This window comes from Musca vetustissima, unplaced genomic scaffold, assembly GCF_032173495.1.
Source record: "Musca vetustissima isolate MV318-11 ecotype Yass unplaced genomic scaffold, APGP_CSIRO_Mvet_v1 utg13625, whole genome shotgun sequence".
NCBI lineage: Eukaryota > Metazoa > Arthropoda > Insecta > Diptera > Muscidae > Musca > Musca vetustissima.
Window position 1 is genome coordinate 200,959 of NW_026879600.1, and position 24,418 is coordinate 225,376.

The 24,418-nt window shown below is 32.5% G+C and overlaps 1 protein-coding gene across 1 annotated transcript in view; it reads right to left on the bottom strand.

Moving 5' to 3' along the window:
- LOC133324594 (serine/threonine-protein kinase mig-15) overlaps window positions 1–23,759 on the bottom strand; it is a 30,593-nt gene extending 6,834 nt beyond the window's left edge. The window contains exons 1-8 of the mRNA XM_061533431.1: window positions 23,073–23,759; window positions 22,565–22,998; window positions 20,708–20,902; window positions 19,975–19,995; window positions 15,540–15,874; window positions 13,147–13,285; window positions 3,880–3,999; window positions 605–634 (exon numbers count right to left, since the gene is read on the bottom strand). Of these exons, the coding sequence (XP_061389415.1) occupies window positions 605–634; window positions 3,880–3,999; window positions 13,147–13,285; window positions 15,540–15,874; window positions 19,975–19,995; window positions 20,708–20,902; window positions 22,565–22,998; window positions 23,073–23,721 (1,923 nt within the window). The 5' untranslated portion in view covers window positions 23,722–23,759. The remainder of the gene's footprint in view (window positions 1–604; window positions 635–3,879; window positions 4,000–13,146; window positions 13,286–15,539; window positions 15,875–19,974; window positions 19,996–20,707; window positions 20,903–22,564; window positions 22,999–23,072) is intronic.
- Window positions 23,760–24,418: the final 659 nt, after the last annotated feature.

Below are 24,418 nucleotides of genomic sequence, written 5' to 3' on the forward strand. Positions count from 1 at the left end.
TAAACAAAATAAAACATACATATTAATAAACCAACAACTGTATATTAATCAATGTAAATAAATAATTATACATTTATAAATAAATAATTACATACTTATGCTTCAACAGATATACGCAAAGAAGTGATGACGAGAAGAGGTGCTCTATACACACACACATTAATTTTTATCATATATACACTGGTGGATTATAACTGTAAATTCAATACATATATGAATAGATTTGTTTATTGCGATTATTAATTAACACATTGAAAAATGCAAATTTCAATTCAATTGTAACAGTTTTCCATTTTCAATGTGTTCATGGTTGGTCTAATTGATCAAAACGAAATGCAATCGATATATGTAGTAGGTGGGTGGGTGAGTGATTGAAAGACAACAGAGAGAAATAAATAAATATGTATAGTACTATAAAGTATGGAATTTACAAGAGAAATGATTTGAGTCTTTATTTTATTTTTATCTGGACTATATATGTATAGTATATAGGAGGAGTCGTTCTTAAGTTAAGCTAATTAAAGTGGTTGTTTTTTTTTAATTTTTAAATTTTAGAATTTTAATTTTTTTTTTTATTTTTCTGGTTGTTTTGTTTAATACTTACAATTTCTTTGTGATTGTTAGGTAAATTTGCCTAATTGAATATTGAAAATTCATACAGTGGCCATCAGCTCACAGAGAAAACAAAACGTCGCGGAAAGACAAAGCACAATATGGATATGAAGAAAAATATTTGTTTTTGGTTTATATATGGTTTGGTAGGTAGTTTTTTGATTTTTTTTGAGTTATTATCATTATTAAGGAAAATACGATAAATACGAAATAATAATTGGTAACAATAAATGCATAATTACTAAGAAAAACTAAATAATTATTAAGATATAAATAAAAAAGAGTGTTTCTAATTTTAAATAAGAATAATAAAACTAATAATTTAATATTTGTGCTAATAGGAGCTCTAAACTACAAATTAGGAGCGAGATTGATACGATTTAAATGAAAAGAATTTAAAACAATAATGTACTACTTTCAAATAAATAAGTTCTCATAAGTTGGCAGGTACTCAGGATGACTACAACATATCAAGGAGCGATTGTGCATTAGGGCGGAGAAATAAGTATGGAAGGTAAAAATCTTTGGGCAAAATTTGGTACTTCGCCATTTTGATTCATGGGATTTAACGAAAAAATTGCACTTTTACAAGGCTAAAAAACTTATTGAAGGAGCGGTGCAATGCTATTGCGATGGACTAGATGGACTAAATAATTCCATTTGAAATTCTTAACATTTGATTTGAAATACATAACATATCATTTGTTTTTCATAACATTTAATTTTAAATTCGAAAAATATTATTGGTAACGCACAAGGAATCTGTATGAATTTGAAATTAATTGTTATGAATCACTACTGAAATTTTATGAATTACAATTGAAATGTTATGAATTTCAAATTGGATTCTTTGAATTTCAAATGAAACTCTACGAAATTCAAAGGAAAAATTCGAATTACAAATGATACGAAAAGTTTAAAATTACAAATGAAACGTTGTGAATTACAAATTACATACTCGAATTACAAGTGAAATGTTATGAATTGCAAATTGAGTTTTCGAATTACAAATGAAATTCTCGAATTACAATTGAAATGTTTTGAATAACATTTGAAAGAGGTGTAGTATCTTGGCTACAATTTTTGTTTTAGCATTGGATAGGAAATATCAAAGGTTTGGCTGTTATATGCCAAAATAAAAACAAAAAACGTGACAAAAGTTTGTGAAGAAGTCAAAATCAGAAGATCGTATGTTCTAGTGGTCTTTTTTTCTCAGTACAAACTCAAGAATAAAAACGCGAAGAACCCAATGCGAAGTGTTATTTTTGTATTCTAAGATTTTTTTTGTTAGCTCCCACATAACGACACCTTCAAAATGTCGATATATTGTGGAGTATTAGGGTAACCCGCCATACAACTAAAAGCAATTCGGTTATAGTATTATGGATTCTCATTGGATGGTAAATATTTCTACCAAATATTATCAATATTGGTACCCTCTTTGAGGTAGCCCCCATAAAAAATGGTTATTTCGTTATTTTGGGAATGGGCTTTAATTTGATATTTTGGGTTCTTATTGGGTAGCAAATTTTCATAACAAAAAATAATCAATAGTATACCCCCTTTTTGACATATCCCACATATGACGGAGTTTCTTCCAACTCCCAGAATTACTTTACATTCTTTGACTCATCGTATTGCCATCTATGATCCAGCCAAGAGACGGTTTTTACAAAACCCGATAACTCGTATTTGATTTGGCCTACACAAAGAAGTTCGAAGAAAACTTTAGCGCCAAGTAATAAATTAACTTTCTGAGTTTTAGTGAAATTAGGATCTCCCAGCCCAATACTTTTAGGAATATTCAAATTAACGGTTTGAGGACTTGTTGTAGAACTCAAAAATTGGTTTGAATTGAGTGTCGACAACACAGACAGTTGAACTTTATTTTTCGAAATGGAAAATTAAATTTAACCTGCCACTTTCTCGTTTTATCTTAAGCCTTTGTACCAAGTCCTCAGTTATCAAATTATGTTGGGAACCGAAATCTAATAAACCTCTAGCCAAAATATATTTTTCTGAGGTATTACGGATCACTTCACCAATGCTGTAGCCAACATCACGCCTTCATTTGACGATGAGAAGTAGAAGTCTGCTCTTGATCGGAAGCATGCGAACCACTGTATACTCTAAACTTCACTCCTGAATTGCATTTAGCAACCGTATGACCTTTTTTTAGGAATTTGCTACCAAAAACTAAATAACACCTCTTAGTAGAAGAACAGCTGTCGTATGTTTTTGTTTTGCAGCTTTTTGATTACAAATTCCTGCAGAATTAACAATCATTTACAAATTCAGGCCTGAAACTAGGTTTGGGACAGATTTTGAATTGAGTAGGATTCTAGGTTAGTGGAAATCCTTCTTGGTTTTACGTATTGATATAATTAAATTGCATTTTTGTTTTCTAATTATTTGATTTTTAAATATTTTCTTAAAGATTATCTGTTTTTATTATCTAAGTTTAATTCTTACGTACGTTGTATTAACTTGTAATTGTAGGTGTTCACAGATGGGTGTGTTTTGTATGTATGTTTGTTTCTATACATATATTAAATTGATACAACCACAACACCGCACAATATGTGTTTGAAGAAATTAGTCACAAAACTCATTTCTAAATCTAAAATTGCCTTAAGTTCCTAAACCATAAGCCAACAATTTCCTGATGTTTTTTGTCTAATTAGAATTTTAGAAAAAATAATGAATTGGTATGGTAGTATATTAAATGATAATTGAATTTGTAATTTGGACAATAATTTGATTTAATAACAAATAAAAAAACACACACAAATAAAGCAACAATAAATATAAGGGAAGTGAAAACATAAAACGTCAGGACACAATTAATTATGAACTAAATTTTACTTTTCTAAATTATGAAAATGATAGTTTCTTTTTTAAGACAGATAAACTGACGTTTGGACAATAGACTCAATGAAAACACTACAACTGGGAATTGTTGTAAAATTGGGGTTAATTTGGTTTTTAATGCAAAAAATAATTAAATGAAATTAAAACTCTCATCAAGAAGCAAGAAAACTTGCGTAAAACAAAAACAATTAAACAAAGTATATTTGTATGTAGCATGTTGTATAAGGCATTGTAACTGGTTGTGTATATATATAAAATAAATTATAAAAATATATATTTAAAAAAAACTAATTGAATATTACGTCAATTAATAAATACTAAAACAAAAAAACTAAAATTTTAGTAGATAATAAGAAGAAACAAAATTATATCATCAAAGGCAACGAATTTACTTACCTCTTCACTGGATGATTTATCGTGACGTGGCGGAGTTGCTGGTGAAGCTTGACTTAGCAAATCGGGTAAAACACTGCTCGTGCGGGTACCAGGTGTACCAAGATTTTCCGTATTGCGATTCTAAATTGTTGTGGGGAAAGTAGAAATATATAGACAATTTGTTACTTTTTTCATAGAAATACTTCAAGCTATCAGACAAAATAGTTTTAATAAAAAAAAAATATACGAGATAATAAGTGAAGATTTTAAAACGCTTTCAATTTATTTCCTATTTTATAAATGCTACATGTGATGGAGGGGATATACATTTGAAATATAATAATATGTTTAAATAGCTTCATAATTAGCTGAAATCTCTTAAATACAGAGTGGTAAAGCTTTGATCAATGCCACATTTTTCCTACTAGTAAATGTATTTAATTTAAAGAAAAAAAAACTGGAATTGAGATTTACAGTTTTGTTAAATAAGAAATTCGAAAGCATGGATTTATCCTGTCCTGGTAGTTAAGCCCATTATAATGAAAATTTGTGCCGTTTTCAGATGCTATGATTGCATAGCTTGTGGATTAAAACACAGTTTTCGGTTAGCTGTTATAATTTTCGAAAACTCAATTTGCAATCCATAACATATCAGTTGTAATCCGAAAATGTAATTGGTAATTTACAACATTTCATTTGTAATTTTTAAATTTTCATATGAAATTCAAAAAAATCAATTTGAAATTTAAATACATTAATTTGTAATTGGTATATTTCCATTTGAAATCCGTAGAGTTTCATTTGAACTTCAAATAAATTAATTTACAATTCAAAGAAATCAATTTGTAATTCATTCATATTTCAGTTGTAATTCGTAACAATTCATTTCAAATTCATATGTCTTCTTTGTGTGTTGCCAATAATATTTGTAAAATTTAAAATTAAATGTTTTGAATAACAAATGAAATGTTATGCAATTCAAATGGAATTCTGTGAATTTCAAATAAAATTTTATGAATTTCAAATGGAATTTTATGAATTTCAAATGCCTTCATTTGAATTTCAAATGGATTTCTATGAATTTCGAAAGGTATTCTATGAATTGCAAATTATATGTTGTGAATGTGGAATTTTCGAATTGCATTTGATATGTTTTGAATAACATGTGAGAAAGGTGTAGTTGGCATTTTTGCCAGGGTTCAACCCATAGGTATTCGGTATTTGCTTCAGTTATTGGCTGTCTTATTTCTAAACAAGTTTTCATTCGCCATTAAAAATATTTTATGATAATTTCTAATTCGTTTGCCTTATTCAGGATAATCGTGACATTTTTATTTTTTAATTAAATAATTATTAAAACAATATTTAGCATTTATAATTAAGATTTTTCATCTGTAGCATTTACGTTGAAATAATTTGAATAGCGTCGTTTATATTTATAAAAATGTTTGTAAATAATTCTTACATCTAAAATGAATGCCAATGAGTTTAACAAAGACCACATTTTTTATGAAAATGTAAATGATATGAAAATAAAAATAACAATAAAATTCACAATAAAAAACACAGACAAATTTCCCAAAAACCTCCCACCAAAATTGTTGTTTTAAAATAGAATTAAATTTGTCTTCAAAAAAATGAACAAAAATGATTTGTATGCAAACAACATTTGTTTATTTTCCTATACAGCAGCAGATATAAACAACAATCGTTTGCTTAGCAGAAGCAAAGGAAAAAAATAGAAAATATAGATGATATATGATGTTACAAAAGGAGAAGAATTTTATAAAATATTTTTTTATTATATAGTATTTACAAGTATATTAGTTGCATAATAATTTAACAAAAAAATATCCTTTTCGTTTTCCACTTTCTTGAATCTTTGTAAAAATTATGGAAATAAGTTTAAGATCAAAATACATATGTAACCAGGTATCTATATTGGATGTTAGAAAAGGCCATGTTTGAAATGAGTGTGTCCTGTGCTGCTCAATACATGACACTTGGGCACATTATGCAATACAGGGAGAATAATAATTCCACATCTAACATCCTCTTTTTCTAAAATAAGGTAAGGTATATTGCACTATTTTGATAGAAATCAATCCATTCCATTCTATAAAGGGCAAAAGTTAAAGCCCAACATAAGAGATTGAATTAAATTTAAATTTAATTTTTGTGATAAAAAGAATAAAAAAAGGCATGGCCGTAGACATAGATTATTAACAAATTTTATCTACATTGGATAAAAAATACGACCAAAGGACATTCATAAATAGAATCACAAAGTGATTTTTTATATACTGGAGGAAATATATAAGAAAATAAAGTTATAGATAAAGTTTTTTTTCAGAAATATATAAGTAATTTATAAATTAAAAAAAATATATATAAACTAAAAATGTATTTTGAAAAAAAAAAATATATTCTATGGAAAACTAAATTGACCCAATTTTTGCATGGTCAAAACTAAAGCAACTTTTTGATTTTTTGTTATAAATAAGCCAAATTTTCTAGTAGTCAAGAGCCTAAACATTTTTTTTTCATTACGGCAGCACACCTACGAGACATTGAATCATTAAAATGCTCAATTTGATCGTTGGGTATACTGTTCCTTGCATCCTGAATCCTTGGGAAGAGGTTATGCCTGTTTGTTTGTGAAACTCTTTTGATTTTGCTAAACATTTTTCTATAGGGTAAAGAACTGATGATTGTGTTGGCCATTATAAAACCGTGATTTTTGAATCCCACACCCAATCTTTGACATGTTTTGGTATATGTTTGGTGGTAATTGTCAAGCTGAAACACCCAAACAAGCGGTATATTTTCTTCAGCAAACATTTGTATAGACAATCCGATCCCTAACTTCATACATCTCGTAAATATATCGAACTCCATAAAAAGAAAAACAGTCTAATTCTGTGGCATGAGCCTTTCATTTTTGGACTTTCGCACGGTAATTTTTTCATGTCAGAGTCTTTAATATTTAACTTCAATTTATTCGAGAGCATAAGATTTCTGCACTGAGTCGAATTCCAATTTCCGATTCTTTTCAGAAGTAAAAGATCTTTCCGGGCATGTAACCTGCTACAATAGCTCGTTCACGCTCTCTTCTTGAGGTTATATCCAACGATATCCGCCTCACAAATTCCGTTGAACTCTTAAATGGGTATTTTTTTTTATCGCTATGACAATTTGTTGATCAGTACGAACTGATGTTCGATACGATATCTCTAGATTATAAAATGTTATGTGACATTTTATAATCTTGCAATTTTAGTTGCTTTAGTTTGGGCCACCAGAGCGTATATATCGAGTGCTACCATGATTTCAATAGCCGGACATTGGTAAATCGACGTAGAATTTAGAGGCTCGCAAAAGTGTTCACATTTTCCAAATATCTTCCAATGCGGTCATTTAATGTTAAAAAAATCGCAAAAGATTAAAAGATGTTTTATCAAATGAGGAGGGTATCAAATAATCAAATACAAATAGCATCGAACTTTTGGAGGCTCACTATAATCAATTAATGACCTTTGAAGAGAATTATGTTAACCACCCAAGTAATGCCAGAGAATTTGCCCTCAAAATAAAATATTTTATTTCAGAATATAAATATTTCATTGAGAAATTTTAAAATTTGGATTAAAATATGATTTCATTCTGAAACAACTACACCCTTTTCACATGTCATTTAAACCATATGAAATGTGATTCGAGAATTTCATTTGTAATCCACAAGATATAAGTTACAATTCGAGAATTCCATTTGAAATTCATAACATATCAGTTGTAATTCGAGAATTTCATTTGTAATTCATAGAATACCTTTCGAAATTCATAAAATTCCATGAATGAATGAATTGCGATTTAAGTCCTTAAAATGCTCGAATTACAAATGAAATGTTATGAATTGCAAATTAAGTTTTGGAATCAAATGTTGTTTTGAATAATATATGAAAAAGTTGTAGTATATTAAAAAGGGCTGTGGGGTCAGATATTTGGGTTACGCCCATATAGATCATATTCGAACTGGATCTGCCAGCAGTCAAAACAGACGGATGGACGCTGATTATTTCCATTAGTTACAAATGAAAAAACGAATTTAATATACCCTCAATAATATAAGCCCTATCTATACATAAAAATAAAAATTCCTTTTTTTGGCAAAATAATGTTCACATCTGTTATTTATATATTTTATATTCTTTACAATAAGTAAATATTTGGTACATGTAAAATCTCATTAGCATCCATATTATAATTATTATAAATTAAATCCAGTATTTAATTAAGATATATAAAAATTTCTGATTTTTAATTTGTTAGCCACAATATGGTGCATGTTGTTAAATATACAACGACAATAGCATAATACAAAAGGAGGAGGACTTTTGTTTGATTCTACCAAATATGGCAGAGGTTCTTTTACAATTTGAAATTAAAAAAAAACAACAGAAAATAAAACATGCTCCCAGGGGGTAAAAAAATAATAATAAAACCAAAAGACCTGTTTGACGATCAATAAAAAAAAATCCAACAACTTAGTTGTCGCTTGAGACAGTTAAACAGGTTTATAAATAAATAATAAAAAAAAACAATAATATATACACAAAAATATATAAAAATCATTGACAAAAATTATTTACAAAAAGGTAACAACAAAAGTGTATGCAACGTGCTTTAACACAAAAAATATATATTTTTAAAATAATTGGTGATTTTTTTGTTTAATTTGATGTGTAAGTGAGTTATGAACAAAATATACAAATGTTTATTTACAGAGATTAATTAAAATTAGTATAACCAAATAAAATATATAAACACAAAACTAATTAATTAATAAATGTAAATAAAGCAACAACAATAACAATGTACATACAATGCATCCAATGGTTATATCAAGAAGAATTGTAATACTCATTTATTAATAATTACGTTTCAAGTATTTTGTGGAAACAGTGTAGAATCGAACAAACGAGGTCGCCTATCTATAAAAAGACCCATCAAAGATCTTTTAAATATAGACGGTCCATAAGATCTGAAGAGATTCTTTCTATCTATAGAAAATCTCCATCCATTCTCTATCTTTAGAAGAACTATCACAGTTATTGCCGTATTCTGTTATAAGGTGTACGTTTGCAAACCAAATTAATTTAGCCTAAAAAGGATCTAAATATCCATTACACTGTTCCCCAAAACAAAACAACTACAAAAATATTCCTAAGTGTTATTTTTTGACCAAGGCAAAGGGGGTTATACGGGGTTATTTCCCATTTCGGTATTAGATATTTAGTGGTGGTTGTGGATGTTGACAAACAATACAAGAGAGCATGTTCAGATGATAGACGCGTTGATGTTCGCCTTTATGTTTACTTCTATAGAGGTTATCGTGTTAATCGGGGAATTGTATTTTTAAAATATAAGCATTAGGGGATATGAAGGCCAGAAATTAAGGGAAATACATTAATCTAAAATGGTGATTTTTTGCCCAATGTATATGGAAATAGGATGAGTTACAGACAGACAAAAAAGAGAGAACAAGAGACAACGAGAGCGATGAAAATCTATGGTTTTTAGTAAAGCTTTCAATTTGAGCCTTAAATAGGAGGTGAGGACATGTGAGTTGTGTAAGAAAGTAAGCGAGAAAGAGAGAGAGAGAGGAGAAAGAAGCAATGTTGTTGTTTACCTGCTGCTGCTGTTGATGTTGCTTTTGTTGCTGTTGCACCAATTGTTGGGCAAACATTTGTTGTCTGGCCGCAGAGTTTTGAAAAACAATAACCGATTCAGTCTTTTCACGACGTGGACGTAAGAAATCTAAATTACTAGTCCAGCTAGTTTTATTTGGGGCATTTGTTGTCGACGTTGCACCAGTGCTTCCCGAGCTTTTGGCATTTTGTTGTGACTTATTCGAGGAATTCGCCGACGCCTCTTTGGAACTCTTATTCAAATCATTTTTATTATTGTTATTACTAAATATACTGTTATTTCTTGGTATCATGGCACTGGCTCTCTGAGCTGCTGAACCAAAGGGCGACGAAGATTGTTGCTGCTGTTGCTGCAATAGATTTGTATTGACCAGCACTGCTGAATGTCGTTTGGTTAGGGGGAAGAAATCCGAGTTTTCGCGTCGGAATCCGCGTATAAAGTTTTGTGGCAATTTTGAGTCAGACTCTTGCCTTTTATGCGTGGCATTATTGTTGGCACTTCTCAAGGCATTGGCAGTATTTGCTGGCGATGAAGACGACGAGGACGTGGATGATGTTGGGGAAGACTTATTATTGTTGTTGCTGTTATTATTATTACTAGTTGAGCCAACTTTTGTTCTACTGGAATTTGACATCATTGAGGCTCTGGTTTGATCTTTGGTCTGCTGTTGCGGCGTAGCACCAGCCTTCAGTGGTTGAAAACCTTTTGGCGTTTGTCTTGAACTTGGCACCTCAGCCATGCTGCATCGTTGCAATTTGGTATCTGCTTTTAGCGTACTACTATTTGAACTGCTAAGCACACGTGAAAGACTACTGGATACACCACCACCACCACTAGCGGTGGTAACCGCTGATAGATTGTCATTTGAGCCCACCCCTCCTCCTCCTGCAGCTGCTGCACTGCTGCTGGCAATTTGTTTTGGAAAAAATTTCTCAATATCCCATTCTCGCAAGAGAGCAACATCACGTAATTCATTTTTCGGTCGATTAGCACAAGATGTCGAAGCGGATTTTTGTAAACGATTTTGATTTTCGAATTTCTATATAGGCGAAGAATTTGATTTTTGAAAAAATTGTAATATGTAGTTTGTTGAGTGTGTGTGGTTTTTTTATTGTTTTGCAATACGTAGAAATTGAGGTGGAAGAGGGTATTCTTTTTCTTATGATTTCTTTTTTTCGATTTGATGAGTTTAGTTTAATTTTTTATTAAGACAATGTTATGATTCCACTGAATGATAATTGTTGTATGTGTGTGTGATATTTGAGGGAAAACTATGACTAGACTAAAACTATCCATCGGGGTTTTTATCGGACTGCCGAAGTTCTATATAAAAATTTTCACGCACGGATCGAATTTATAACCAGTAAGGAAAGTAGTAAAGTCGGACAGGACCGATTGTGTGTGATACCCACTTTGCGTATATTCTACATAAGTATCCTAACAGATGTTGCCTTTTCGAAGGAACATTGGCATGTAATTGAACGAACTTAAACATATGGCTCATATATATATATATATATATGAGCCATATGTAAATCTGAATCTATTTCAACAAAACTTGACACACATAAGGCTATACTAACTGCAGTATATTTTACAACATTGTGTGCCAATCGACCAAATTTTGGGTCTTAAGTGCACAATTTACATTAAATCCTACGGAAAAATATATATGGGAGCTATATCTAAATCTGAACAGATTTTCACGAAACTTAACACACTTCATTCTAGATTCAATTCAGTAGGCTATGCAAAATTTCGTACAAATAGAACTATATCAAAATCTCAACCGATTTTCACGAAACTTAGCATACATCATTCTTGACTCGATTCAGTACGCGGTTTTCGTGAAAACCGAAATTTCATGCAAATCGAAATATATATAGGGACTTTTGTGAACCATTTACATTAAATCGGACGAAATTATATATTGGAGTTATATTTAAATCTGTAATAGAATTCGCCCTTGGGCCAAATAAATGACCTAATTTCATGCAAATCGGTGAGTTTGGTCCAAACTAACTTGGGATCTAAAACTAATATTTTCATGGGGACATTTTCACCGTAGTAAAGTGTATATTCCCCCTTGGCCATAAGGCTGGCTGTGGGCATCAAAATATTGTATAAAGAGCTGCCCGAGTGTGTGTTACTTATGTGGAACATATGCCAACATTTTTCTGTTTTGTTATTTTAGAATTTTCGAAATATGTTCGCGTCTCGTAAATTTATTCCACCTTTTCGATTAAAACTTAACGCATTTAACTCAATTTTTTTGAAGCAATCGGTAATTCCAACATTTGGACACCTTTCTGAATAGTGACTTCCAAAATTGTATATTAACCCATTACACGAATCAAGAGCAGATCTAGTTTTTATAGCTGGTGCAGGAACAGAAACACCTCACATTAAGCTCTAATATCACACATATAAATTCACAACAATTATTTGTTACAGGAATCATAAAATGTCAACAATACTTGAAAGAGGATGAGATGCCTAACTAAATAACTATATTTTGCAAATTTTTCATGAATTTTCATTCAAATTTCATGTATTGTTTACGCATTCGGTATGGAAGAGTTTGAAAATAAATGAATCGAAGATATATGTTTGTTGTTATACTTGTATTCGGACTATATAAAAATATATACATACAAACAGATATGTAAATATTTTTTATTACAAAAACACAAACATTCGGATTTTAATAAATATCTCGTTGTTGGTGTTAAAACAAAAAATGAGTGAGTGTAGTCAATTAAATCGAGTATATATTCACAACAAATGATTGTGCATTTTGGAAAAAAATGCTTTATAAAAATACATAGCAAAGGTGCAGAAGGATATATTAAGATGATATAATTTGTTTGTACATTTTTTGCATTGTAATAGTAAAATTAAAAAAAAATTGTAAAATAAAAAAAATGTATTAAAAAATTCAGGAAAATATTTGCAAAACAAAAAAATAATATTTTTCATATTTATAATAAAAATTATATATAAATATATATAAAAGAACCGCAACCATTTAACATCGCTAGTGGTTGGTTTGTGTTTCCTAATAATAATAATATATTTCAATATATATTTTTTACAAAAACAAAATTAGATGAAATTGGTTTACAATAAAACCTTAAACCCTGTATAAAAAACATGTTTAGAAAATTTAGTTGCATTGAAGAAATTAAACAAATCAAACAATCGGTTAAAGGAAAAATTAAAAAGAATTATAATATTTGCTAATAAAATTGTTATTTGTATTAGAATTTGTATAGTTTCATTAAATATTGTTTGACACATTATAACCACACCTTCGTTTTGTCTACAACAATACATACAAGTTGGACTTTAATGTTTTTTTTTCGTTTTTGTTTAAATAGAAATAGAAAAAAATGTAACTACCTACGAAGAGTTTACTATAAAAAATCACCAATTTCATATACAAAAAAATAAAAACGATAATCAATAAAAAAAACATTTTTTGAAAACATTTGACTTTTGAACAATTTAGAATTTATACAATTTTTATAGGTTTTCAAATCAGTTTTGATACTGATAAAATAAAAATTTCACACTTACCCTTTTCATAATCAATGTACGATCACCGGCTTGGTCGTCATCATCTGGTGTGGGTGGTAGTGGACGATTTGGTGGTCCACCGCTGCCATGGGTAATGGGTGTTGATGATGAATCCTCTGATACTGGCACCAGGCCAGGCCTATATGAAAATTCAGGACTTGTTTTTATAACAAAATCATAATACAACAACAAATAACAAAAAAAATCACAACAACACAAAAACAAAGAGTATGATAATGAAGAAGTAAAATAAAATTAGGAATAGAAATGATGCAGCAAATTAAGAAAAAAACAAATAAAATGGAATTTTTAAATGAAAATGAATAAAAATTCGAATGAAAAAAATATATATTATGAAATAAAGAAAAAAGAAAGAGGAGGACGAAGAGAGTAGTTATGATTTATGATTAGAGAATTTTGTGTGATGATTGGTTCTTCTATATACGATATATGAAAAAGTACTGATTTTAATTTCTAAATCTATATAAAGATGACAAAGGGCAAATATTTCCTTTGAAATCATACGTAGAAACGATGACTGTGAGCATAATTATCGACTGAATCTATTAAAAAAAGAAAATTGATATTCTAAAGCAAGGTGTTTTGTTCGTCTTCGATTTTTATGATATTAATGCTCAGGATATATTATATATCTAGATGTAACTGTCAAGATGTACTTGGAAAAGTTGTACCAGAGACCTAACCTTCCAATTTAAAGTAGGTTTGGTAAGAATATTACGCAGTGCATTCCAATTGGATTCTCCATTCACTTATAAAATGCACAAAATTTTGGAACTTTGTGGACGGTGCATTTGGTATGTTGCAGCACAGTGCGCTGTCCACAATATTATCTCGTGTATATGGAACAGACTTAACCTTCTCGGTGAACCATTTACATAAAATCAAACTGGTCCAAATTCAGAAAGCCGTTCAAAAATGTGTATCAATCGGACTAATATTGGGAGTTTGGTGTACCATTTAGTTAAAATCGAACGAAACCATATATGGGAGCTATATCTAAATCTGAACCGATTTCAACAAACCTTCACAGACATTAAACTGGACCTAATTAAGTACGCTGTGTAAAATGTTGTCTCGATCGAACAAATATTTGGTTTTTGGTGCACCATTTACATAGAATCGGACGAAACTATGTATGGGAGCTATATCTAAATCTGAACCGATTTTAACAAAACTTCGCATATAATAAACTGGTGCTAATTCAGTACGCTGTGTGTTTGATGCACCATTTACATAGAATCGGACGAAACTATACATGGGAGCTATTCTAAATCTGAACCGATTTCAACACACCTTTACAGACATTAAACTGGACCTAATTAAGTACGCTGTGAAAAATTTTGTCTCGATTGAACAAATATTGCAATAAGATTATTTTTATGTTGTATTTTCATTTATGGTGTATCGACATAATCTAAATCTGACACTTAACTTTTACAAGACTATAGAAATATTTGCCCTTTTAAGATTTATTAGGATTTAGATTTAAATATGAAACGTTGAGAATGATAGAGATTGTTGACCACATGATAAATCTGAGAGGATATTAAAACGTTTACCGAGGGTATATTCTTTTCTGACGATCGTGCATTATAATCCAGTAAGGAACATTCTTTGCTTTGCATAATCTGATTTTGCATAAAAAAGTAGATATATCAAAAAAAGAAACGGGGGACCACAGTTAAGTATAGTGTAGTTGATATAAATATTTCTACAGCTATAAAATGTAGCATACTTTAGGGATGACTTTTTAAATAAAGGGGTTTTGATTGAATATATTTCTGGAGTAGTTTTTTTTAATGTGACATTTAAAGATGAATTGTATTTAGTTTTTTTTTTTAAGTTTTTTATTATTCATTGAACTCTCGATAAGGTGACAACTCAAACTGACATAAAAGTATTGTAAAAATCAGGGCATTAGCGGCAAATAAACTGGTCGAATCGAAAATGTGTACAAATTCGAAAATATAACCTACCCCCGATATTAATAATTTCACATTATCGAATGTTCACTGTATTGGATGTTCACATTATCGAGAGTTCACGGTATTTTAGGAGTTGGATTGGAATTCTATTTTACACGAAGGCTTTGAATGGAAATAATGAATTAAAATTGGAAAAATTGCAAATCTGTGTGTCATAAGGAAATGATCGATAGAAATATAAAAATTCTAAAAGGTATTATTTATAATCAAAAAATATAATTTACAAATCGCAGATTTAATTAGGTGACAGCTGATTTATATTTTTTTACATTGGTTCCCTTCTTTTCATTCTAAACGTTTCATAAACATACTAAACAAATCTAAACATATACATATTATTATTTGATATAACATAATATTTAAATAATAAAAACATTAATTGCTTACAGTGGCTTGGGTGGATCACTGGCCAAGAGTGTACCATCGTTACGACCACGATCGTTTGGCTCATCCGGTTCACTGTCCGAATCACTGCTATCCAATGGATCCAAGGGATTTGAAACTGCCACATGATGATGATTATTGCCCGATGTGGGTAATGGTGCTGCTGGTTTGCCCGATCCTGATGGTGGTACGCCGCCCGATTGGCGATTATTACGTGGTGGTGCTTCTGGTTGGGCTGATTGCTGGACAAATGAAGATGATGCAGCCGCTGCTGTCTGTGGTTGAGGCTGTTGAGAGACGCCCAATTCATTTAATTGTGCTGCTATCATATCCAAATCCTAATTTTTTTTTACATTTTATGTTTTGGTTCATGAAGGACATTTAGTGAGCGTTTGCAGAGTTTACACAAGGTTGGTGGTGGTGATGGTGGTCGTGGTGGCGTTGAAAGTTACGGTGATAATGGAGGTGGGTGTGTGGATAATGTGGTTTTGATGATAGTTGAATACAAAATACAAGGTGGCAAGGAAGTAGGAAGATCGTGTGTGTATGTGTGTAGTTGGGAGTAGATTTAAAGGACCATGGTAATAGTGTGTGGGCGGGCGGGCGTCATCACAAACACATTTCATGTATTTCCATGTCATCAATTGATTGATTGTTGTTGTTGTAATAGTGATTGTAAACAAGGACGTTGTGTTATTGTGTTGTTCATTATAATATGCGATTGGTTGTTCGGTTCGGTTTGGTTTTTTTGGATAGGTGGTGTTGTTGGTGGTTGATTGGATTTGTACGTTTAATTTCATTTATTTTGGTTACGCCAATTCATGTTTTGCATAAAACAGTTTGTAGGCCACGGAAAAATAAATAAAAAAACAAAAATACAGAATTTACATCAAATTTGAGAAGAGAGTAAATTTAGGTTTACTAGACCTAGGACTTTTCTTAGTTATTTTTTTTTGTTATAATAAAATTGTATGGCAAATAATTACAAAAAACAACAACATTTAGAAATTTAGAAAGTATTTTTTTTTTCTCAAGCAAGGGATTAGTATATAATTTGGAAAATTTGTTTTTAAGACTTTTTTATTTTCTCAATAGAAATATGATACACAAAACATACAAAGAACTTGTTCATGCAACAGATAATATAGTGATGATTATGTACAAAGAATGAATGAAATTATTGTTTATTTGTGAAAATATGAAATGTGTTAGGCGGGGGAGGAGGGGATAATAGATTTGTTGTTAAATGGTGGTCAGGAGGATTATATTATTTACAAGTTGAAGGAATCTTTGTCATACTTCTTTGCAGGAAGAAATATAGAGCTTGTTTCATTTGTATCAAAACATAAGTCAGGTTTAACTCAGTCGATCTGGCGAAAGCCATTATCTATAAATAGAGCTATTACTTCTTTCCTTTTGGACAACCAATTGTGATTTATTATTTGGCAACCAATTTTGAAGCATTTAAAATGTTTTATGCAAAAAACATGCCAATTGAAAAATCTTCTAATTGACTCATAGACGGCGTTACAAAAATATAAATATAATTATTAGTTGGCAACTAACATTAGTGTATAAATATGATAAGTTCCATTTTCGTGCCTGATCTAGGCCTAGTAAAATAAATATAATATGCTATGTTTGGATGAGCACCCCTTAGGAAGGGGTGCTCTCACAGGGAATGTTATCGAAGTCGTAGATTATGCGGACGACGTGGTGATATTGATTTCCGGAAAATTTCCGTCAACAATACCGGAGCTTATGCAAAGAGCCTTACCGACGCTGTCACGCTGAGCCAAGGCGAACGGCAGCTCTGAACGCAATGCTGAACTTAAGGCCTCTGGTCTGCCTGAACAAAATCTTTGGCGAAGTTGTACCTTTGAGCATGATTGTATCTTGAACGAACATTGGACCAACGCGGAAACCAAACGACTATATAACTTAAGTCCTGAGATTTGACGTTAGAAGGTACAGGGGCTGGCGATCCAAGATGGAAGAAGGTACAGGGGCTGGCGTCTACTATGAAAGGCTAGGCCTACAAGCTGGATAACACTGTAGTGTTTTCCAAGCTGAAATCTTCGCGATTTGGAAGGCAGCGGAATTGATAAAAATGATGCAGAGATGTGCAATGTGTCTGCCTACCAAAAGGACACACTCACTGTTGAACCTGAGCGAAGCAGAAATAAGAGTAATGACAGGAATCATTACTGGTCATTGCAATATCAGGGCCTTTAACAGTAAATGGGACCATGATGCTTCTGACTACTGTAGACTCTGCGTTGGCGAGGAGGTGACGGTGACAATTGAGAATTTCCTGTGCCGCTGCTATAGACTGCACAGACTAGTGGGTGCTCACTTTCCACCGAGTCTTAGTTTCTTCTCAACAACGGAACCTGCTCTAATCTACAGCATCATTAGAAACCTATAGTGGTTGAATAAGTGCAACCTTGACACGTAATATATCTTCTGTCCGATCTTCATAGCCATCGATACTATCTCATACTTATCTTCTCACACTTCCTTGTAAACTTCTCATCTTTTAATGCATCTTACAATGCAATGGTCATGAGACAAATTATTACAGTTCGATTGGCACGTTCTACCTCATCCTCCGTACTCCCCAGACCTTGCTCCTTCCGATTGCTACTTGTTCCTCTATTTAAAACATTCTCTCTGTGGTAAAATTTTCAAATCCATAGGCGAAATAAAAACGCTCACAGATGAATATTTTGCAAGTAAGCCTCAACAATTTTGGAAAGAGGGCATAATGAGGCTTCCTGAGTGATGGAATAAGGTTGCAGTACGGCTTATATATAACACAATAAATCAACCTCAAACAACAAATATCGTGTATTCATTTCGCACCAAAAAAGGAAAGGAACTTATGGGACAACCTAATATTGAGTTGATTTTAATTCAAACTTCATGCTCCCATTAGACAATTTTTGCTAAGCTGCTGCCAGAAACACGAACTTAAAGATACCAAATTTTAGCATAGCACTCAAAATTTCCGAAACGACTTTTTTCTTTACAAAAAATTCTGAAATCGAATTCATTACAGTTCGATTTGTTTTTGTCGGAAATATTTTGTTTTTGTTTGTGCCTTAGAAAGTCCAGACAGACCAATTGATTATGAAACAAATGGCATTTAAAATCCTTTACTAATCCACACATGTATGTATGTATATAAAGAAATGTGTATCAGGAATAAATAGGTACAAAAATGAACAAAAAAAGTGACATGCAAAACATTGTTGGAGCGATGCTTAATGGAACAATTTTTCAGGAGTCTTTTAAGAATACTTGTGTTGGTGGGGTCGAGGTCTGTATACATGTGTGTTGACCGATTTATATATGTATTTGTGGTGAGGTTAGCACAAAGTGTTTTGTCTGTAGGCATGACAAAACAAAAACCTGCTGCTATACTGAGTAGGTGGGTATTTGTGGTAATGCACGTGTGGAAACGTTAGAACCATAGCCGAAGAAACCTGTAGTGTTGTTTTAAATATTGTGTATCAAATTACATTACGGAAGTTAACATTACATAGTAGGTGGACCGATAACTGCTAGGTATGTGGTATTTGAAAAATTCTATAAGGAATGAAATGGTGGTGGGTCTTTTAATACCACATAAAGTAAGTGCAAAAAAAAAAAAAACTTTGAAAAAACAAAATATAGCAACAATTGACTCCAACGTATGGGTTTTCATATTATTATGGTTGCCAAATGCAATTGTTGCCAATGGAAATGTAGAATGCCCCACACACAAGGAAACAAAGAAGGGTGGTACTGGCATTGCAACACGATATTTAAGTGTAAATGATAAGACATAAATTTGATTGGTTAGGGGATTTTTTGGGTAAGATAAGAGATAGTCTACTAGGATTATAGAATATATATATATATATATATAACATTAGGAGAAAAATACCGGAAAGTTGTCTATAGGCGACCAAACATTAGCGCTTTTATAGATATTATGAAAAATTTATTTCAGTTTCGTAATTATAATAGTCTTTGAAAAAGACTTGAGATGGGTCTTCAAAAACCACTTTAATGGACAGAGTGTCTAGTGAATAATAAGCGAGATGAAATATGAAATAAAAAAAAATTTCTCTCAAAACTATTACAACGGATTTTTCGTTTAGCAAAACTTTACAAACGTCCTTCGCATATGCATACATATTAATATTTGTCAATGTAATCTTGTGTTTGCGGGTAGTATATGTTTGTATGTGTAGGTGTTTAAGTGCACAGTATGAATGAGTAAAAGTCAAGGTGGTATAGCAAAATACAACAAATACATAAATATTTAAAAAGGAAACGGATGTAATAATAGTTTTTTTTATATCAAGAACAACATTTAGGAAAGAAAGTGGGAGAATAGTGTAGATGGATGGAAATAAAGAAAAGAAGAAAAAGCTGAAAAGAAACATACCTCAGGTCTCCTTGGTGGTAACTGTTGGTTGTTGGTGATTAAGTGTAGTTTTTAGGGGACAGCACATAATAATGTTGGTGGTAGTGTAGGAGGATAATATTGTAGATGTGTATTGATAGTGTTGTGTATTTTTAAACAAAATTTGTTATTCCACACAATATTTTGATGATCCCATGGTGTCATTTATTAAGACATCGACCGCACACAAAACAAATATGTTTTGTAATTAGGATTTCATATACGATGTTGTGTGTGTGTGTGTGATTTTTATTGTTTTGGATATTCAGGGAGGGTAGAAATACAGATGCCGGACACCAATAATAAACATGAAAATAAACAAAAGAAAAGAAAAAGAAAACTTTAAGAAGGTACACTTACAACAAAAAAACAGAACAAGGGAGCTTTTTAAAATGAAGGGGGAACAAACGGTTGCGGGGAAAGCACCCAAATATAAATTTCAAAACTAATTACTTTATAATAGGGGGTTTTTTATTTTATTCTATAAGTTGGGGTGGTAAATGACTGCTTGTATATATTTACAAAAATATCTATTATTTTATATATATATTTACAGAGACATGTTATGTTGAGTGAGGCAAAAGGCTTGGTTGGGGGTCTTAACACAGATGCAAGGGACATATGCTTTACTGAACACATTGATTTTGGTCACTTTTTATGAGAGGGAAACAGGCGGGGCTTGGTTTCACACAACAAAGATATACACAAAACTTACCGATGGTTTGAAATTATTTTGTGAATTACGTTGCTGTTGCTGTGGAGTTTGTGCGGCGGACGAGGATTCTGAACTTTTCGGTGTGGGTGGCAATGGTCGATTGGCATGGGGAGGATCTGGAACAACAATGAGACGTTGAGGTAATGCAGGACGTGATGGTGGTCCTGGTTCTTCGATTTGTTGACGTTGATCACGCTGCAAAAAAAAAATACATTTAAATATTTAGTAAATAAATTCATACTTTAATGGTTATGTATGTTGTTGTTGGACTTTAAAGAGAAAAGTTTCACAAGAATGTAAGGGAATCTTAAACAACACAACAACACAATATGAGGTGGATAATGGCGTTTATAAAGACATTCAGATTGGTTGTAAATGAGTGAAATTTTGAGGTGCACATGCCTGCAATAGTGAAATGTAAAGAAGCCTTTAAGAATCACAAGAGAGATCTCCTGATATAAACTTCTTTGATGAGGTGGGTGGGTAATAAATTTTTTAAAGACTTTCAGATTGGTCGAACCGAATGGAAGAATTTACAGACGAGCATAAGGTTGTATGTATAGACAATTGCGGTAGTTATATATGAACTGGTTGATTAGTTACTTCAAAATAGGCCGATAGGGATGGTTGCAACACATGCTCAAATATGTAAGCCTGATTAGGTTATGAATGTACAGGGGCTCGGTGTAATTTCTGAAGGGACAAAGTAAAAAGAGGGTTTAAATATATAATTGCCTTGCATGTAAACGAGCTTATAAATCAAGGTGAGTCTACTGATAGAAAGGTGAACAAATAAATTACAAATTATTACAAATAAATTACAAATTATTACAAATAAATTACAAATTATTACAAATAAATTACCAATAAAAATGGAATACCGCTAGGACAGATATTGACAATTTTTGGTAATATTTGATACCAAAATATAAGAAATTTCGTTTGAAATTCGTACCCAAAATCAACAAAATATCAAAATGGATTCGGTAGAAAATATGGGCGCTGAATATGGATGCTATCCTGAAAATGAAACCAATATTGATAATTTTTGGGGGCTACCGTTAAAAGTGAACGAATATGGATCATTTTTGGAAGCTTTGCTATCCAATGAGTACCAACAAAATATCAAATTACTGCCAATTCGACTTCAATACCGAACGAAGGTTCAGACAAGGTCTCTCGTGTGACCTTCTTAATATCCTGTTGGAAAATGTCACACGAGAGGCAAAGGGGCACAGAAATGGCATTCTCTACACCAAACAACATATGTTACTCGCCTACCCCGATTACATTAAAGGAATGAGTCGAACGTTGCGAGAGGTAATAGCCACCTTTGAACAAATTGAGAATCTGTCAAAGTGGGTCCGGCAGAAAATGGTGAAAAGACTGGCAGTGATTGGTGAAATGGTATCAACGCGCAAGACGTCCAGTGGACTCGGACCAACTGGAGTGTTTGAGAGAAAAATGTCCCGAAAGATCTGTCGGTCTATACACGCACATATCGAGCTGCAGCGACTACGTTGGCTAAGCCATGTTGTGCAAATGGATGAAGATGACCCAGCTTAAAAGGCATATAAAAGCGAGCCTACTGATGGTTCATGCCGATGGGGAAGGCCACGAATTTAAATCTTTCGAATTGGAAAAACTGCGCACAAGATCGAGGAGCCTGGAGTTTTATTTTAAGCTCGTCTTTTGAAACAAATGTTCTGTCTCGAGCCAGCTAAGTAAGTAAATAATTCGACTGAAAAACGGGCCGAAACTCTCCGAAAAAAAACTGAATATTGGTGGCGAATATATACACTTTATGGGGTCTTCGTTGAGTTGCACTTTGTTTCCCACCCGCCTTATATTTCTTACCGATGGTGGTTTTTGATTACGATTCGCCTGTGGCTGCTGAGCTTGTGCCTGCTGCTGTTGTTGTTGCTGCTGCTGTTGTGCGGCTTGAGCTTGAGCAGCTGCTGCCTGGGCTGCTGCCACCGCGGCCATTTGTTGCTGCTGCTGTTGTTGTTCGGCGGCAATTCGTCCCTCTTGAATCTGTTGGAAATTGCGACGCAATGTATCACCCGGTGCTTGAATAATTGAACTTGGTTCACCAGCAATCTGCGTATCGTCATCGTCATTGTCGGAGCCCGAGTAACGGTAATCTTCGCGTTCCTTTTCTTGTTTGCGTTTTTTACAGCGATCGATGTGATCCTTCAGTTGGATGCGTACCTGACGGTCTGTCGGTTGATCCTTGATAAAAGCATGCTTAAGCAATTGTTCGGTATAAGGCCGCTGATGATAATCTTTCACTGTAAGTGAAAAAAAGAAACAAATAGTGATTAAAGATTCAAATAATATTGAATTGTATTCCGGCAGTACATACCTAACACTGTATCTATAAAACTTTGAAATTTCTTTGTCCACTTTCGATTCGATTTCAAACGTGGCGGTGAATTACGTGGTATCAAGAAGAGAGCACGCATTGGATGCAGATCGCACAGCGGTGGCTGTGATTCGGCCATTTCCAATGCCGTAATACCCAATGACCATAGATCGGAACGATTGTCATAGGTGGCTTCGGGATTCTCATCGCATGCTATGACCTCGGGTGCCATCCAGTATGGTGTACCAATGAATGTATTCCGTCGGCCTATTGTCCGATCCAATTGTGCCGATACACCGAAATCGACCAATTTCACTTCGGCATTATCGGTTAGCAGCACATTCTGACCTTTGATATCACGATGTATAACCTTGTTCGAGTGCAGATAGGCGAGACCGCGCAGTATTTCGCGGCAAATGTATGCAATCCATTCCTCTTTGAGACTTTGTCCTTTTGTTGACTTAACTAGATCGGTAACTGAACCAGCACCACAGTATTCCATGACCAACCACAGTTGGTCATCTTTACCCGGCGGTGATTTCTTAATGAAAGCACCATAATATGTAGCTATATTCCGATGATTTGAGTATTTCTTTAAGACGTTAATTTCTAATTTGATTTCTTCTTCTTCATCTTCGGTGACATCCATCACCTTTATGGCAGCCAATTGACCAGTTTTTGTATGTCGACCCTGTGGAAAGAAAGGAAAGAAGAAAAACAATTGATTAATAATCGAAGGGTATGCAATAGGGGAAATTGATACGGAATTATTTTAAAGTGTAAATAGTTTTGTAAATATAAATAAATTTTAATTTTTATAGAGGTATAGGTATACGACTTTATAGGTATACTGAAGCAGGGTGTCTTGAACCATAGGGGTACTTATAGACGAAATGAATCATTGTGTTTGAAGGGCGTTCTGAAGCTCAATGAAATTTTTAAGGACTATATGAAGCTTTCGAGCTTTAGTCATTCCCTTAAGAAAGAAATTTTCAAAGACAAGGCTAAAACAGGGTTGCTTTACCAAAAATATCAGGTTTGAGTCTTTTGACACGATATGAAGCAGTCCTTTGAACTTTAGAGACGTGATGTAGCAAGGAATCTTTAGAGAGGTGTTGTTGTAATGAGTCGTCATAGCCATGTGGAGCTGGAAATTGAGCTGGAGCGTTGTGTCGCCAAGAAGCAGGAAGTAATTATAGTTTTCACATTAATTAAAAATTTTATGACACAATGTCAACACTGAGTTACGCCTTTAAGTGGTGGCCTTAAATAAGACACACATACACACTCTAACCGTGCCGATCAAAAGAAAATAAAAATATTATAATTGTCTTTATGGATCTAGT